General features: G+C 41.4%; 1 protein-coding gene across 1 annotated transcript in view; it reads right to left on the bottom strand.

Moving 5' to 3' along the window:
* plxna1a (plexin A1a) overlaps positions 1-16,241 on the bottom strand; it is a 359,702-nt gene that overhangs the window by 270,681 nt on the left and 72,780 nt on the right. The window contains exon 3 of the mRNA XM_036125192.1: positions 4,704-4,886. Within this exon, the coding sequence (XP_035981085.1) occupies positions 4,704-4,886 (183 nt within the window). The remainder of the gene's footprint in view (positions 1-4,703; positions 4,887-16,241) is intronic.

Consider the following 16,241-nt stretch of genomic DNA (forward strand, 5'->3'; position numbering starts at 1 on the left):
CCTGTCCACAATTCACTTTTTTTGAGAAAACACCATGTAGAAATGGGGGCTGCATGATATTAACCTGACTCTAGCCATATGTATTTCGCTCCGCCTAGCTCCACTTACATCCATCTGGGACCTCTCCATAGGAATTGCCTTTTTTGCATGCTGGGCCTTATCAAAAATCCTTGCATATGATTGGATAAGCCACTTGTCTGTCATCTTTATCGACGTCCTATTTCAACCACTCACACCGAAGCTAACCCGTGACGCTGTGAGAGCGACGCAGGAAAAAACAAAACTTTTTTTTTTTTTTATGTGTTTGCAATTGCAAAATTATTGTAGCAAAAATTTTGCCAATTGTGAACAACGCACATTTTTGTTTTCCCTGAATGGTCCATCACTTAGACCGATGTAATGTAAATGAAATATTGCAGACAGCCCAGTATTGCATCTAGGCAGTCCGTTGCGATTCCCATATAGAACACATTTATATTACGATACCAGTAGCTATGAGATATATTTGTGGAACTCTAATTTAGGCTGACTTGCACAGACTGACTTAGCATGTCAGTCGCTGTAATTAAAAGCCTGTTTTTATCTAGGTATATCATCTTGTTTACGTCTTTCATGGCTGTGTATATGTTTGAATCGCAATACATTTCTTGTAGCAGACTGACTAAATGTACTCTCACTAATTGACACTGAATTAGGACCCTGATCTTCTAAATATCTACCTTAAACTAATCTGATGCAAGCATGAAAGAGCTATTAGCCTATTAGGTAATGACCTTTTTTTTTTTTTACATTGGGTTAGCTTTGTTCGGATAGTTTGATTACCCAATCAAATACAATAATTTTAAAACTAAATTTTGTATTTACTCATCTTATCTTTGTCTGATATTCAACTTTGTTTCATAATCCGAAACATTGAGATTTAACTAAACAAATAAAAATCCTGGTTTGTGTCAAATACTTTCTCGCAGCACAGCATATTACACCATAAGCACTGCAAATACTACCCCATATATTGTTTAGAAAAAGCCTCAAGTAAACTACTAAATCACAAAGAGATGGTTTCATTTCTGGACTAACTGTACTTCAACATGACAAAGACTTTATTACCGGAATGCCCTTTTTTTTAGGAAGCCTCTACTAATTTACCATTAGCTTAGGCCAAAACTTCTAAAGAAAGAAAGCCATTAACCCAGCAGGAATGGAGATGTTACACTGTATTTTGCTGCTACTGTATACGCCACGTGCTTAGTCAGTCGTGACATTGGGGTTAGTCATCCTGAAGTAAAGCTGCGCAGATTTACAATAACTTCCAGCCCTTACACACACACACACACACACACACACACACACACACACACACACACACACACACACAACCAGACAACGAAACCAACACTTTTCCAATGGACTGCGAGGATTTAAGCTCGACATTAGTGATTATATATTCATAGATCAATCAATAGAGATAGTCTAGGAGGCGAGACGTGCCCATGCAAGCAAACACACAGTTTGCAACAGTCACATTGCAGGAATCCTAATGAGTGTATGTGTGTATGTGTGTGTGTGTGTGTGTGCGTCTGTGTGCGTGTTTCTGTGTGTGTGTGTGTGTGTGTGCTGACATCAATACAACACAGCTTTACATTTCATTACGCCAGGAGCACAGTTTAACTTCTAATGAGTCGCAATAAAACTCCACAGCCTGTAACCATGCGCTCCAACATCACTTTGTTCTTTCTAATCCCGACTCCCTTCCGTTTTTAGTCCCGAAACTTTATTTTGTCCACAGCAAGTGGGGGGGGGGGGGCATTTAATATTTGTTCAATCAGTTTCAAAGAACTTAATTTAAAGCTAAACTAATCACCTCCCATGTTAGCGGGCAGCAAGGAACGGAGGAGCTTAAGAAAGTGCTTGTGGCTGGAATCACTGATGATTTATAGTAATTGTCATCCTGTCTCGATGTTCCTCTGGTCATGGAGACGACTACATTTCACTGCAGCATCTGCATTGATTTGTGTGAGGACACCGGCAGCCTCCGCCTCCGCGTTCACCTTCCTCCCTTCCATCTCCGAGCACAGGAAGATATGCCGGCCGAGAGGAAATGGGATTCCGATCGGCGGGATATCATCCAGGATCTGCTGACCCCGACACTCTCAACAGACACACAAATCATCTGTCTGCGCGCGCACAGACGTAGTCCAGGGGTCGGCCGCAAGGACTGGCAGGCTGGGTTTCAGTTGACTTGGCAAAACTCAGGAGACAGGAAGCCGTGTTAAGATGGCTCGCGTGCGTCTGCCAGAGGATCCATGAGCATATTATGTTAGCCGACACAAAAAGAGCTGCCACCAGGGAGGCCGAACTGCAAAAAGACTGTCAAAAAGCTGCAGAGAAAGTTCATCTACACCTTCTGCAGCTACAACAGTGGATAAAATTAATATTTAGACTTCTCCAGTTAGAAAATATTCTTTTTTTTTTCAGGGTTATTTTCGGTAAGACAGCTATTTGTGGTAAGAATTAGTCCAACTTCCTTTTGTCAGAAGTGAAGCTGTTCTCTCTACACCAGAAGTGGCGAATGCGCGGCTCTTCTGTCTGTCCTGTGCGGCTCGGAGCGACTTGACTGACCTGTCAAGGTTCTCATTTTAACTGCAGTTTGTGGGGCATTTTATTGTTAAAAAAACAAGTGTTTAATAAAAAATATCTATTTTGAAGAAGTATTAACTTCAGCCTGCTTTCGACACCTTTATCCGTGTTTACACACGTCTGCCATTCAGCCATCTTGGTTGCAGTTACCTCAACTGATCCCCTAGGGGGAGCCCAGGAACACCAGAAAGTAATATCGCTTCATAAGAAAAGTCAATTGTCGTTGGCAAAGCGCGCACACAAACGACGTAACACTGAAGTGCAACAGTAGTGAGGAATTCAGGCATCGCACTTTTACTTCTTTCAATTCATATATAGACCACAACTCAATGAGTTAAATGTGAAAAGGAGTGTATTAAAGGCATGATATTTCCCCTTTAAAGGGTTGACATGTGTGGATATTTTAAAGATATCACGATGCCATAAGGCCCGTTTACACTACACTTTTTTAACCGAGCCGAGACCAGTCCGAGCTCGGTAACCGAGATAACTCTTGTGTGTAAACGGCTGCATTTATCTCAGTTAACTGGACCAAGTTCGGACCGGTCTCGGCATGGCTTGGTTTTTAGGTGTAGTGTAAACGGGCCTATAGGCATTCTAGCAAGGTTCCCAGGCCTTTGGCACAGACCCACAGCACGAGTGCTCCATCACCGTCTTTACAGGGGACAGGAGGGGCTTTCTCACACGTGTCCACTTTTTTTCCCCGCCAAAGAGCTCAAAGTTAGGCTCATCTGACCTAAATTCACAGGTCCAGTTATAGTCCCTGTACAATCAAACTTCACATGTAAATGTTTGTGATGGTTGGAGAGAGAAAATGAGTCTAATATTAGATACAGAGAACTGGTGACCCCAAGATGCAACTCTAACCTCCATCTCACTTTACTTTAGATTGGTAGCATCAATATTGCCACCACTAGTTGTGTTAAACACTATTAGTTCCTAATATGAGACTTTCCCCACAAAATTAACATACCTTAAATCAATTTTCAAGATTATGCTACTGCAATAAAACACACATTTATGTTAGTGCTTTTTTTTATGAGGGCTCCAACGAATTTACCTGCATGAATATGTCTAAAAAAACGTATTGGGGAGCGCCGTCAAAAGCCTTTCAAGGATAAATGCCAAAAACAAAAGAGATTTGCCTTTTGGATTTTTCCGGGTTTTTTTGTATAACATATATTTATTAAATTCCCTTTATTCTCTGCTGACAGTTTTACTCCTTGTGAAGCGTATTACTGACACTGAGACACTTATATGCAGGTGTCCTGCTGGGGATGGAGGGGGTAAAAAAAAAAGGGAAAAACACAATGCCTCAGTCGGATTTCAGATGAAGGAGCAGCTGATTGGCACACATGCAGTGCAGTCTACTCAACACCAGCACTCGAGGAAGCCCACACATATTGTAAAACCCACAGGGACGACATGCTCTGTGTGTATGTGGAGCATGAGAGAAAAATTACTGCTTGCCGGTGATTGAGGACAGCTCATTTCGGCAGGCAAACAAACAGGCATGAAAAAGCATGAGGTTTTCTCACCTGTGGTGCTCAGGAGACACATAAAAAAGGCATCTGCTCCCACCTTATAGCCACACACACAAAAAAAAAAAAAAAATCCCACTCACTAGCTTTTGAAAATCCTGTGACTACAGCGCTCAGCGAGATAAAACCCACACAGCTCCAGTATGTCTAGCAGCGTGAGTTCCACTCCACAAATCTCCCCAAAAAGACACAAACACACACAGACTCAACCTTGCTCTGCAGGAACAAACTTACGTCTGAAGAGCTGCTGCCTGCGGTGTTTTTGGCAAAGTCTATATGCACTGCAAGAGCTTTCAATGATGACAAAAAAAAAAAAAACGGGATAAGAAGCCACTTATGGATGGAACAAACATAAAATCCCATTAACGACAAAAACCATGATGCACATTCTGGACAGACATCTCCGGTGCTGTTCCTGGAATTTGCTGGATACATTCTACCGCTTTGGAGACTTATATCCCCAAATGATTTGGCTTTCCCAGAGAGCTTCTGATGCTGGAAGCCCTTAAAGTCCAGGTGGCTTACCTTCCTTATGCGTCCGCTGCGAGTGCCAGCAAATGCCACAGTGTTTCCTCTGTAGTCGTATGCCGCCACAGAGGTCATGCCGTCATCTTTGTCCACGTAAAGCGCGATGCCCTCAATAGCTTTTGTGCCTCCGAGAGGCTGGTTGAAGTCCTGGCCACAGAAGTTATCGTCTATCTGCAGTGGCTGTTGTGTAGGGGACACACAAGAAGAGAAAGCAGTTGGGAATAATCTCTTTTTACAAATATATATATATATATAATAATTACACACAGAATGGCAGTACATGAAAAAAATTGTGTAAATTTACTTGGTCTCACTACAAATTCTTATTCAATGGATAACACCAGTCATGGACAGTGATTTTTAGAAAAAACACAAAGCAAACATGAATCTTTTATAGCAGTTAGTATAGAGGAGTGTGGAAAATATGGAGCCGTTTAACAGGGAAGTTTGCGATCTTGAGAAGACGGCAACATAAAACAAGTACTTTGTTCTTTTGCCTCTCCAGTGTGTTTGAGTACATTGTGCTGTTGCAGACTTTGTTTATCCTTCGCTTTTTTAGAAACAACGGAGAGGTTTTCATTCAATGGCAATTGTTACAGTCATTATTGTTTTAAAGAATTACGTTGATGACACATTTTTATTTGAAGTCTGAAGCACTTACAGCATACACATTGAACAGGGTCATACAACATTCCTCCAACCTCTTGCTGTCTTACTGATATCACCAGCCTACAACATGTAGCTGTTAACACAGGGGTGTCTTGCTACATGAAGTTATAAATGAAAAAGTGGAAGAAGGAGAAGAAGAAGAACAAGAGGGTTCAGTAGCAAGGCTAACAACTGGTGGTAATACACTGCTGCTACCACAAGAACGTGGTCATTTGGCATATCCTGCTTTCCAAAACTGACACTCAGTATCTAAAAAGTTACAGACCGATAGAATTCAATTTGTAATGCATTGTTTACATAAGGGCAATTCTAATGCAATAAAAGCCTCTACATACGCATGGCTAGACCTCCAGATGTCGCCCTCGCCCCTCCGTTTTCAAAATGTCACTTTCCCTTGTCCTGACCGCACCGCTCACCCCCACACTTAGCCGTCTCTCTTTGTAACGCCCACTTTTGAGGCATTTTTCAAAATGTTTCTGGGGATGGGGTTATACCTTTTCACTGGGGTGAAAACAACCATTGCTGGACTAATCAAACATGTTCTAAAATGTTCTACGGTGACCACAGATACATTGAAACACATTTTGTGAGCTATGAAGCATGTAATCTATCGGTGAGTCGTCTCGTGTTTGTCCTGTAAACCAAATAGTGTTGTTGTGCTTATTGTTGCAACCCTAGTGGACACCTGTTGTAACAGTAAAGGTCTTCCTCACTTCTGAGCCTAGTCTCCACCTTGTGATGCTTTCACAATAAAACAGAGGATGACGTAAGCAGATGCAGGATCACTTTATCTTTTTCTTTTTTTAAGTGTAAGATTTGCTCTCAAGAACATCCTTGACAATAAAACAATCATCGTGGTTAGCAGCAGACCTGGAGTATGATCGTGGTAGTGTTGGCGGATTGTTATTTCAAGATGCCAGGATAAAAAAAGTTAGCTACTTATAAAGACAATATTCAAATAGTATTCAAGTCTGTATAATTTACTGTTAAATACGGAATAGTCAGCGCCTAATTCGAATGGAAACGTTGCATGAAAACCAAGCAAACACTACAGAAAGGTTTATTTCTACGTACATGCGTCATTAGAAAAAACAATGAATATGAGTTTTTCATCCATTTAAACTATTCAAAAAAATATTTGTATTGCATTTTGCCTAATCTCCATCCATCCATCCATTTTCTAGCACGCTTATCCCTATTGGGGTCGCGAGGGGTGCTGGTGCCTACCTCCAGCTGTCAATGGGCGAGAGGCGGGGTACACCCTGGACAGGTATTTTGCCAAATAGATCATTTTAAATGTTATATACTGATGTTTTCAGGTTTTGAATTGGATGCATGCCTTTCCACGGTTTAATTACTTCTACTATTGTAACAAGAAGCAGGTCTGAATGTAAAAAATAAGGAATTAAGTGTCCCAGAAAGGTAATAATGAGCAAACATATGTTCGATAATGTTTGAAACGCATCTCTGACAACATGGTGTTAAACATTAAACAAGCCAATACAGTTTGTAAATCAACACAAACTTAAATAAAGATGGACCTGGAGGTTCCCCTGCCACAACTGACGGAGATAATCAACAGCCTCTGCATGATGCCAATACCACCCAATTTGTCCGATATGTGTTTTTTCTGGCTCTTTGTTCGGTTATGCACAACATATATGTTCCACAATAGGATCAGTATAAGATTTATTGGCCAAGTTTTTGTGCAGCTTGATTTTCAAAGTTATTTCTGGTTCGGTTGGGTTCTAAACCTAAATGCACCTAAAAGGCAATGGAAAGTGTCAACACAGGATTTTTTTCAAAACTAACTACGTGCTAAGGTCTCTCTGAGTGTCATGGGTGCTGTTGGCCCTGATGTTGAGCAGTTGTAAGAACTTTGTCTCTTTATATGTTATGCACTTGTAGAAAAACATGTGGTTGTGTAATAAGAAGTCCAGAAAGTTGAAAATAGGCCAGCAACAGAGCTCGAAGTTGGAATTCCAACCTGGAAAGTCAGAGGATTCTCACCAAACCCAACCTCTAAAGGTCTTGTACACACGTAGCCTGGTATTTATAAAAACAAATATCTCCCCCACATCGTTTTTTTAAAAATAAAACCGTACACACAGGATTATTTTTAGAAAGGTTTTCATCCACACAAACTCATGTAAATTCCCCAGCGACTGTTGTTTTAAAAATACCAGACAAAAACTAGAGTTCAGAGTAAATAAACATGGATGACCAGGAAGAATAATGCCGATAGTCTCTGGACTAATTATAACAGAGGAAAAAAACAACAAAAAGAACCTTGCTTTCTGATTGGCTAAACATCACGAGACACCACACATGGTGGGAAATCGAGGTAAGATAATCCAACATGTTGAATATCCCTGATTTGACGTCGGAGCGGTCCCAACGTTCCACCGAGCGGACCAGATCGCTCCTACAACACCACACATGGTAGAAATATCTTTTAAGATTATTTTAAGAGACACAGCGATAATCTGCGTCTCTCGGAAGGGGAAGGTTGTGGCAGAAATTGGTCTGAAAATCCTCCCGAGTGAACCAGCCTTTAGTGAATTTGCCCAGATTAACATTGACACATAATGTTAACATTCAATCATAACAACAACGTAAAAACCAGCTCCTCTTTTACAGCATACTTTTTTTTACTCCCCTGTATGTCAAAGTCTATAACAACGGCCGCACAGGTGACATCAGCGCTGTGATGTATTGGACCCTTAAACTCCGTCTTGTCATGTACACGCGCAGGCTCAAAAAAGCTTTCGGAATCATCTGTTTTTTAGTGATGTAAAACGTTGTTCACGTGTGGACGTAAGGCATAACCAAATAAAAATGTATCCGTTTTCTCAGATAGACAGCTAAGCGTGACCTAGACCTAAATCCAATATGGTAGCTGCAGCTATAAAACGCTGCTATAAAACACAAGTTAAAGAAGGAAATGTTTATTTGCATTTCTTGATGCTTATATCTCATTAAATGTGTGGCAGACGTATTTGCAAACATGTTCCTTCAGTGTTTGAATGCATAAAATAGAGAGAAAAACATTGTCGGCTTCTATTGCTAATAGTAGTAAGCCTGGAGTTTTCAGCATTGCAACCAGGACACGACAAGTTCATTCATAAATTACGGTTCAGATTTGTGAGCTCAACAGAAATATCCAAAGCCTTCAACATCTCAGAGCTCTGCTCAATCAGTCATTTGAAATGGAAAGAGTATGGCACAACAGCAAACAGACAAGGAGAGTATCATTAACAGAAACAGGCCCAGAGTAACTATGGAGGAGCTGCGGTTGCTCAAGTGGAAGCATCTGTTGGCACAAAATCTTTAGTCGTGCACTCCACATATCTAGCCTAAATGAACGATTGATAAGAATAAAACCAATTTAAAAAGAAAGCAATAAGTAGCGCTGAATTTGAAGGAAGCTGTGAAGGGGAAACAACAAACACGTGGGTAAAAGGTTTCTCTGCTCAGATGAGAAGAAAGTTGAACTTTTGGACTACATACAAAACACTGTGTGGTGGAAGGCTAAAATTACACACCAACCCCCCAGTGAAATATAATGGGGCAGCATCATGCATGTGACTGCTTTTCTTAGGCAGGCTAATGGAAGAAAGACGGATGGAGATAAATATAGGGCAATCATAGAATAAAAAAAGTGGCGCAGTCCAAGCCCTGACCTAAATCTAACAAGTCGCTGTTCAGAGAAGCTCATCTAACCTGTGAGGTTTGTTAAATGACCAAAGAACACAGCATGCAGGTCAGGGGGAAAGTTGTAGAGCAGTTCAAAAGTAAGGTGAGGTTATAAAGCAAAGCTTTAGACATCTCAGAGGACAGAGGTTCACTCCATCTGAAAATGGAGAACATGACACAACTGTAAATTTATCAAGGCACGGTCATACATCTAACCTGGGCAAGGAGAGCATAAATGAAAGAAGCAGCCAAGATGCATATGAGGAGGAGCTGCAAAAAATGTACAGCTCAGGTGGATGAGACTTTCAAGAAATGTATTACCTGTGTACTTTATCTAAGTGTTACCGAAAAAAATAAACTGCTAATAAAAGATTGCAACAAGAGGTTACAGTAACAATTAGCCACAAGCATTTCAGGTGGAAAAGTAACATTGCACATCATCCTTAACACGGCATCTCCACTGAGATATATATTGATGGCGGCATCATGCTGCAGAGATGCTTTTCCTCAACAGCGACAGGGAAGCTGGTCAGAGATGACGGGCAGAAAAAAGGAACAAAATAAAAGGCATTCCTGAAAGAAAATATGCCAAAAAAGACTAGTGATGGGGTGAAGGTTCACATGGAAGCAATGACCCTAAATGTGACTACTGCAATCTAATTATTTAGTGTTTTCATGTTTATTTTAATGGCCCAGTCAAAGTCCTGACCTAAATCTAATAAGTGGCAGTTCAGAGAAACTCGCCTCTAATCGGACTGAGCTTGAGTCATTTTTCTAAGGAGCAAACTTCCAGACATGTAAAGCTGGTACAGGCATAACTGATTGCAGCAAATGGGGGTCTGACATAGTATCAACCCAGGATCACTGAATACTAAAGATGGCCACTTTTTCACTTTTTATTTCTAAAAAAAAAAAAAAAACTTAGAGAGCACATATAATTTCCCCTACTATTATGTATTATCTTTATGTTAGTGGGTCTGTCACATAGAAACCTAATATGAGGTGTGCGGTAATGTCACAAAACGTGCCAAAATCCAATGGTGAATAAATACTTTTGCACGGTGCTGCAAGAGCAGAGAACAGCTACAGATGAGACAGTGCAACAAATAAAAACGATATAAAGTGCTTTAAAAGGTTTGTGATGAACATCTACATGTGCAGATTTCTTTACAGAGGAGATACATGCACAACGAAACATACGACACACACACACACACACACACACACACACACACACACACACACACACACACACACACGATTAAAGCCTCCCACACTAAACAAATTAACATGCCAGCTTTCTCTTGTTCATTACAAGACGTATTGTCTCCATAGAGACTAATCAATCACCACACCCCTTCAAAACAACAGAGCTGTCAGGGAACGCGTGTGTTGGTGTGCGAGCGGGCGAGGCCGAACAAAAAAAAAAAAAAAAAAGGTTGAGAAAGCGCCTGTGGCCGACGTTGTCTGCCTTCCACCAGACTTTCAAAGGCCGCCCGACACACAGCGAAATTTAACTTCAGCGAACAAAGACTCAGAGAGGCAAAGTGAGTGAGAGAAGAGGGAAAGGGAGGGAGGGAACCACAACACACACACACACACACACACACACACACAATGAATCTGCCTTTTGTAAGATTTACATAAACATGTTCTCAATTTGGGAACTGTTTGCCGAGTAATTTGAGAGGAGGAAAGGAGGACACGGAGAAAAAAACAAGAGCATGGGAGGTGGTGCAGAGATGATGGAGACAGATATGACAAGCCAGAGAGGAGGAAATTAGAAGGGGAAATCAAGTCAAGAGAGGGACAAAGACAGAAAAGCAGCGTGACGAGAGGGAAAGAGGAAAAGCTGGCCACGGCTCGGCGATAGTGTGAACTCCAGCCTTTGTGCAGCTTCCCTTCGTTTCCTCTGATAAGGAGCGGCGGAACCAGATCTCCACTCATTCATTTCACTCATTTCCTCTTTCCCGCTCCTCCATCCACCCCACTTTCACCTCGCCCTGCTCTCCTTTCCCTTCGGTCGCCACCTGTCCCCCCCCCCTCTCTCTGCCTTGAAGTATTTCCCTCACATCTTCCTTTTCTCTTGGAGGTTCACAGAAACTGTCCGGTGGGAAATTGCGTCTATCCCGGGCAGGGGGGGAGGGGGGAGGGGGTGGGGGCGGTCTTTTATTTCTGCCAAGAGCTCTTTCAGACCGCGTTTCCTTCCTTCGCTCCTTTACAAGCATGATCGCAGATAATCCTCGATGTCCGTCCGCATCCTGCTTCAGAGGTCATCCAACCGAACTGCGAAACATCATATCCCATCGGTCAAAATCGTTGCCGTTAAATATTACCACGGAGTTTTATTAGAAAACAACTTCGTTCTCCGGAGTCGCTTGCAGGGAAAATCGGACCAAAGGAATGATTGCATGAAGCCTGACCGCAAACTGTTTAGAAAAGGCAGTCTACGGCAGCGCGGTTAAGGCCGACTTTATTTATGCAGCGCTGCTCATAGCCGTAAACTAATCTGCATTCCCTGTCTATGTCGAGCTCGCACACACACACACACACACACACACACACACCGGCGTGAGATCACCATCTTCCCGGCGCTGTTGTCGGCCCGCTGAGGACACTAATGGTTTGTTATGTTTAGCTTGACTTGCATCATTACCATAGAGTCAACAGCTCAGATTGAGGCACAGCGGAGCGTTCCCGTCGACGTGCTTTCGCTGCAGACAAATGTGGCCTCACACAGGCCCGACATCTGCTAGCTGTTGTTTGCCTTGTAGACATGTAATTCCAACAGTCTGCCTCTTTTATCATGCCTCCAGAGCTCCTCGTTGATACGGGACGTCGACGCGTTTTTTTCCCTGTCACCGGTCGGTAATTGACTTAAGGAGCTGAAAATGCTTGTGCCTTGTGGTAAATGTAAAGATAACAAGGGAACTCTTTTTCATTGTTTGTGGGAATGTCCATTGATTCAGAAGTTTTGGAAAGATGTTATAAATTCTCTGTCAGAGACCTTTCATCTTAACATATCACTGAATGCTAAACTGTGTGTACTTGGGATCTATCCATTGAACTTTATACAAATGCACAGAAAGACTAGATTGGTGGACTTTGGACTTCTACAAGCCAGGAGGGTGATTGCACTTAATTGGAGAAGTGTAGAGGCGCCTTCAATGAAACATTGGGAAAAGGAGCTTTCCAAGTGCCTTGGACTGGAAAGACTAACGTATATTGCTAAGGGAAAACAGAAAGAGTTTTATAATCTCTGGGAACCATATATGAGCATTATAGAGTCTGAGATATAATGTTTATTTATCCTAAGTTCTGTATTTTTTTAAATGTTTTATGTATTTGTTTTTCATTATAATTTTTAAGCGAGATCCTTTTTACATTTGAGTACTTGATTTCAAATGTATATATTCCTTAAGCTAAGTTGTACAAAGGTGGAATTTGCAGGTTTAGCCTAGGTCTGTGTGTATGTGGGTGTGTGTGTGTGTGTGTGTGTGTGTGTGGGGGGGGGGGGGGGGGGGGGGTGTATGTGTTAATGTTCTATTTTGAATTGTTATGCAATGCAAAAAATCAGTAAATATATTGGAAAAAAAAATATACACACACACACACACTTGAACTGAAGCTCGAAAGCAAGGAAGGAATTTGTTGAAGTCATGAGCAAGAAATCTAGGCTTCAGTTCTCAGTGGCCATTAGCAAAATGTTAGAGACGTTCAGTACGCACTCTGATACCGCGAAGCAGGAGTTTTAATAAGCTGCCGGCCGTTTGTCCTCCATTTGTCACAGCCCGGACACCCCGCCATAAAAATCAGATGTTCGTCATATCAGGGCTTGATTTTATTGCTTAAATAAATCATCGCTGAAACATCGGCCGCACCGTTCCAATAAAAGCCATTAGGTGGACGCGTTTTGACAGAGATTTTGCTTTCATTTGTGCTTCCTATTTTTCTGCAGCAGATTTCCTTCTTTTTGATTTAAGGGTTATGCTCTGCTTGGTGCAAAAAACCTAAAGCGATCCACTGAGCCTTCCATAAGCGTTCATAACCTACGACATTTTTCAGACTTTGCTCAATTTTTCTCTCCGTGACAGCTCAATCTCAGACAGACACATAAATATGCTTTGAAATAATATGCATGCATATGTTTCATTGTAACTCTTGCTCTTCTGAAAGGTGAACCTCTACCTCTATCTCTAGTCTTTTTTCTCTAGTTGTTATTTTCAACAGATTTTCTTCCAGAAATGCCTCATATTTTGTGCCTTCTTTCTGCCCATCAACTCGGATCAGTTTTGCAGTCCCTGCTGAAATAAAGCATCCCCACAGCATGATGCTGCCGTAACTACGTACCCCAGTGGAGATGGCGTGTTAAGGATGCTGCGTGTTAATTGTCTGCCCAACATTGCAAACTGCAAAAGTGACCCCCTGGTTCTGTCTGCTAATAGCAGCCTTTTGTTTTAACACACAAATCACACGGCCAATAAGTGTCTCGGCAGTTTCACCTGCTGCTTGTCAAGTCTTGAAAAGCAGCATTCACTCCTCCTGAAAGAGCGTAGAGCCACAATGGACAGTCGTCTGTATTGTCGATGGCTTTGCAGCAATACCTCATGCTGAGCATGCATCAAGCGACAGTGGAGAGGAAAACTCCCCTTTAACGGGGAGGAAAACCTCCAGCAGAACCAGGCTCAGTGTGAACCTTCATCCGCCTCCACCCACTGGTCATTTGTTACATCTACAAGTGTTTATAAAGTCTCCTTATTAGCTTAGAAACCCAAAATGAGCGCCCTTCTTAAATCATTTACAGTAATGCATGTTCAGTAGCCGAGATACAATCGAGCTTGACAGTGGACATTGCATGTAGATGCATGGTCTAACTGAGTTTCTTTTATAGCTTTGTGAAAGCCTGTGGGGAAGTTGATGATTGACATATAGCTCAGTTCAGTTCTGACTAGAGAACCTCTGGACAGCTTCTGCAGTTTACACTTGCCGTATCTTCTTTGGCATATAAACACAGATCACTAGTCCCAATATACTGTGACAGTACAAAACAAAATGTTTCCATCTTTTAGAAGCACAACAGAGTTGTTTATTTGTTTTGTTTTACTGTATGTATGACCATAAACCACAACGGCATTTACAGCTATCCTCTTGTAATTTACCACAGAGTTTCTGGGAACCTCTCTCACTGTGTGGAGAGCAGCGTGGTCACCAACAGATATTAATCTTGTGTTCGGTGGACCAAGGGCAGTTGCCTCAATAAACCTTTTGTGCTTGTTGATATGTTGGTTTCCTTGTTTCATTTCATTGCAGAAATCTTTCACTTCCACAAATGCATTTACCAATAATTGCTTTGCTAAAGCATACATGATAATGCGTAATTTGTTGTGGAAAACCTTGACTACTTTTTACTAGTTTCAGGAGGCACCCACTGAAATCTTAACGCATGAAGGCTGAGTGAGCCTACAGAGGACTCCAGTGTAAAACACTCGCTCAAAGGCAGCATTGAATGCACTTTCCTATACAGTGACTGCACCCCCCCCCCCCAACAAAACCTATATGTAACGGTGCATGTTCATATATGTTTTTAATACCGACTCTCAGTAGATGCCATTTAAAAATAAGTAAATGAAACATATAAAGACATAATACATTATATTTTAAAAATATTCACTTTCCATACAAAAAATCTATATATAATGGTATTTGTTCATATATGTAATGTAGAAGTTATTTAAATGGACATAGTAAAGAAAATATATGAAAAATATATACCAAACCTTTATGGAAAACATATGCTAACATATGATTTACCTATATATCACATACATAAGTTTCACATGATTGTGAATATCATTATATTGTATTGTATAAAATACATGCAAATGTGTCCACTTTCAAGAGTAAATAATATACTGGTAAGCCTTGTATAATGTGCCATATATGAAACATAAACTGAAGATGATTGAATGCTTGGATTTGTTTTAGGTTTTCTTCTATTTCATTTCAAAATGGGTTTTAAAAGGCAATTGGTTGCACTGGATTTTACAACGGGGTATTAGAGCAAAGGGGGCAGCAAAGTGCTTTAAAAATAAAGAAAGAAAAGAATAGCACACCACATTTTGTCTGATTTTGTTACGGGAAAACTGTTGAAAACATTGCATTTCACTTCAAAACCACAATAACTAAATGTTCTACTTTTTATTGGTCTATAAAATACAATTCTAATATACTGCAATGAAGTTTGTGGCTATAATGTGACAAAATGTGAAAAAATGTTCAAAGGGTGTGAATACACTGCAAGGCCCCGCGCTGTAGTAATTTATTAGTAGGCTACCTTTGCAGTCTTTCTACGGTGTGTCCCTGTTGCCCTACTGAACCTGTGGCCATGCTATTAATATTATTACTTCGGAACAATGTACATAACATTATAGGCCGAACGAGCACGCACACACCTTTGCTCTATTTCCAGCAGGTCAGACAAGGACAGAGTCCCCAGTGTTGTCCTTACCAAAGACCTCCGCTGTACACAGGCGCAGGCTGGCCCAGGGCAACAAGCATGCTCTTACACATGAAGACTGCTGCCAAGCCCGAGCTGGAAGAATGATGATGGGGTGATGAGGGACAGAGTGGGGCAAGTCAAATGAGGGGAAATGAAAGGACATGGGGAGAGAGAAGGGACGAGTGGAGGGAAGATGGAGAGGGGAGACATAGTTGAGGGCTGCTGGGTCAACAGCAGTGTTGAAGCCACTAATGAGCCTCAAGCAAGGAAGAGCCAGAGAGGGCAAACGAGAGTTTGGATTCAGCCCCAACAACTACCCATTAACCAAAGAGTAGCTGAACTGCGGTTTTTCAGCTATGCAACGCTGGAATGGACCCCTTACCATCTTGACCACAGCAAGCTGTGCACCCATCAACCACCAAACCACAGCGACACACAGCGCCACGATAAAACTGTTCAGCTCCGTCTGTTTAGAGTTTCTTTTCCTCCCAACTTTGCTCTTTGAAATCAGCTTTCGTTGCAGACTAAACCCATTTCATTTTAATGTCCATTTGTCAAAACTATTATCCTGTACAGTGAAATATCGCTTGTACTACAGAGCAAACGAAATAATAACTTGATTATTATTAATTCATCTCAGTGTAACTGCTATTTATAAAGCAGATAGGCTC

Source organism: Fundulus heteroclitus, chromosome 1, assembly GCF_011125445.2.
Source record: "Fundulus heteroclitus isolate FHET01 chromosome 1, MU-UCD_Fhet_4.1, whole genome shotgun sequence".
NCBI classification, from domain to species: Eukaryota; Metazoa; Chordata; class Actinopteri; order Cyprinodontiformes; family Fundulidae; genus Fundulus; species Fundulus heteroclitus.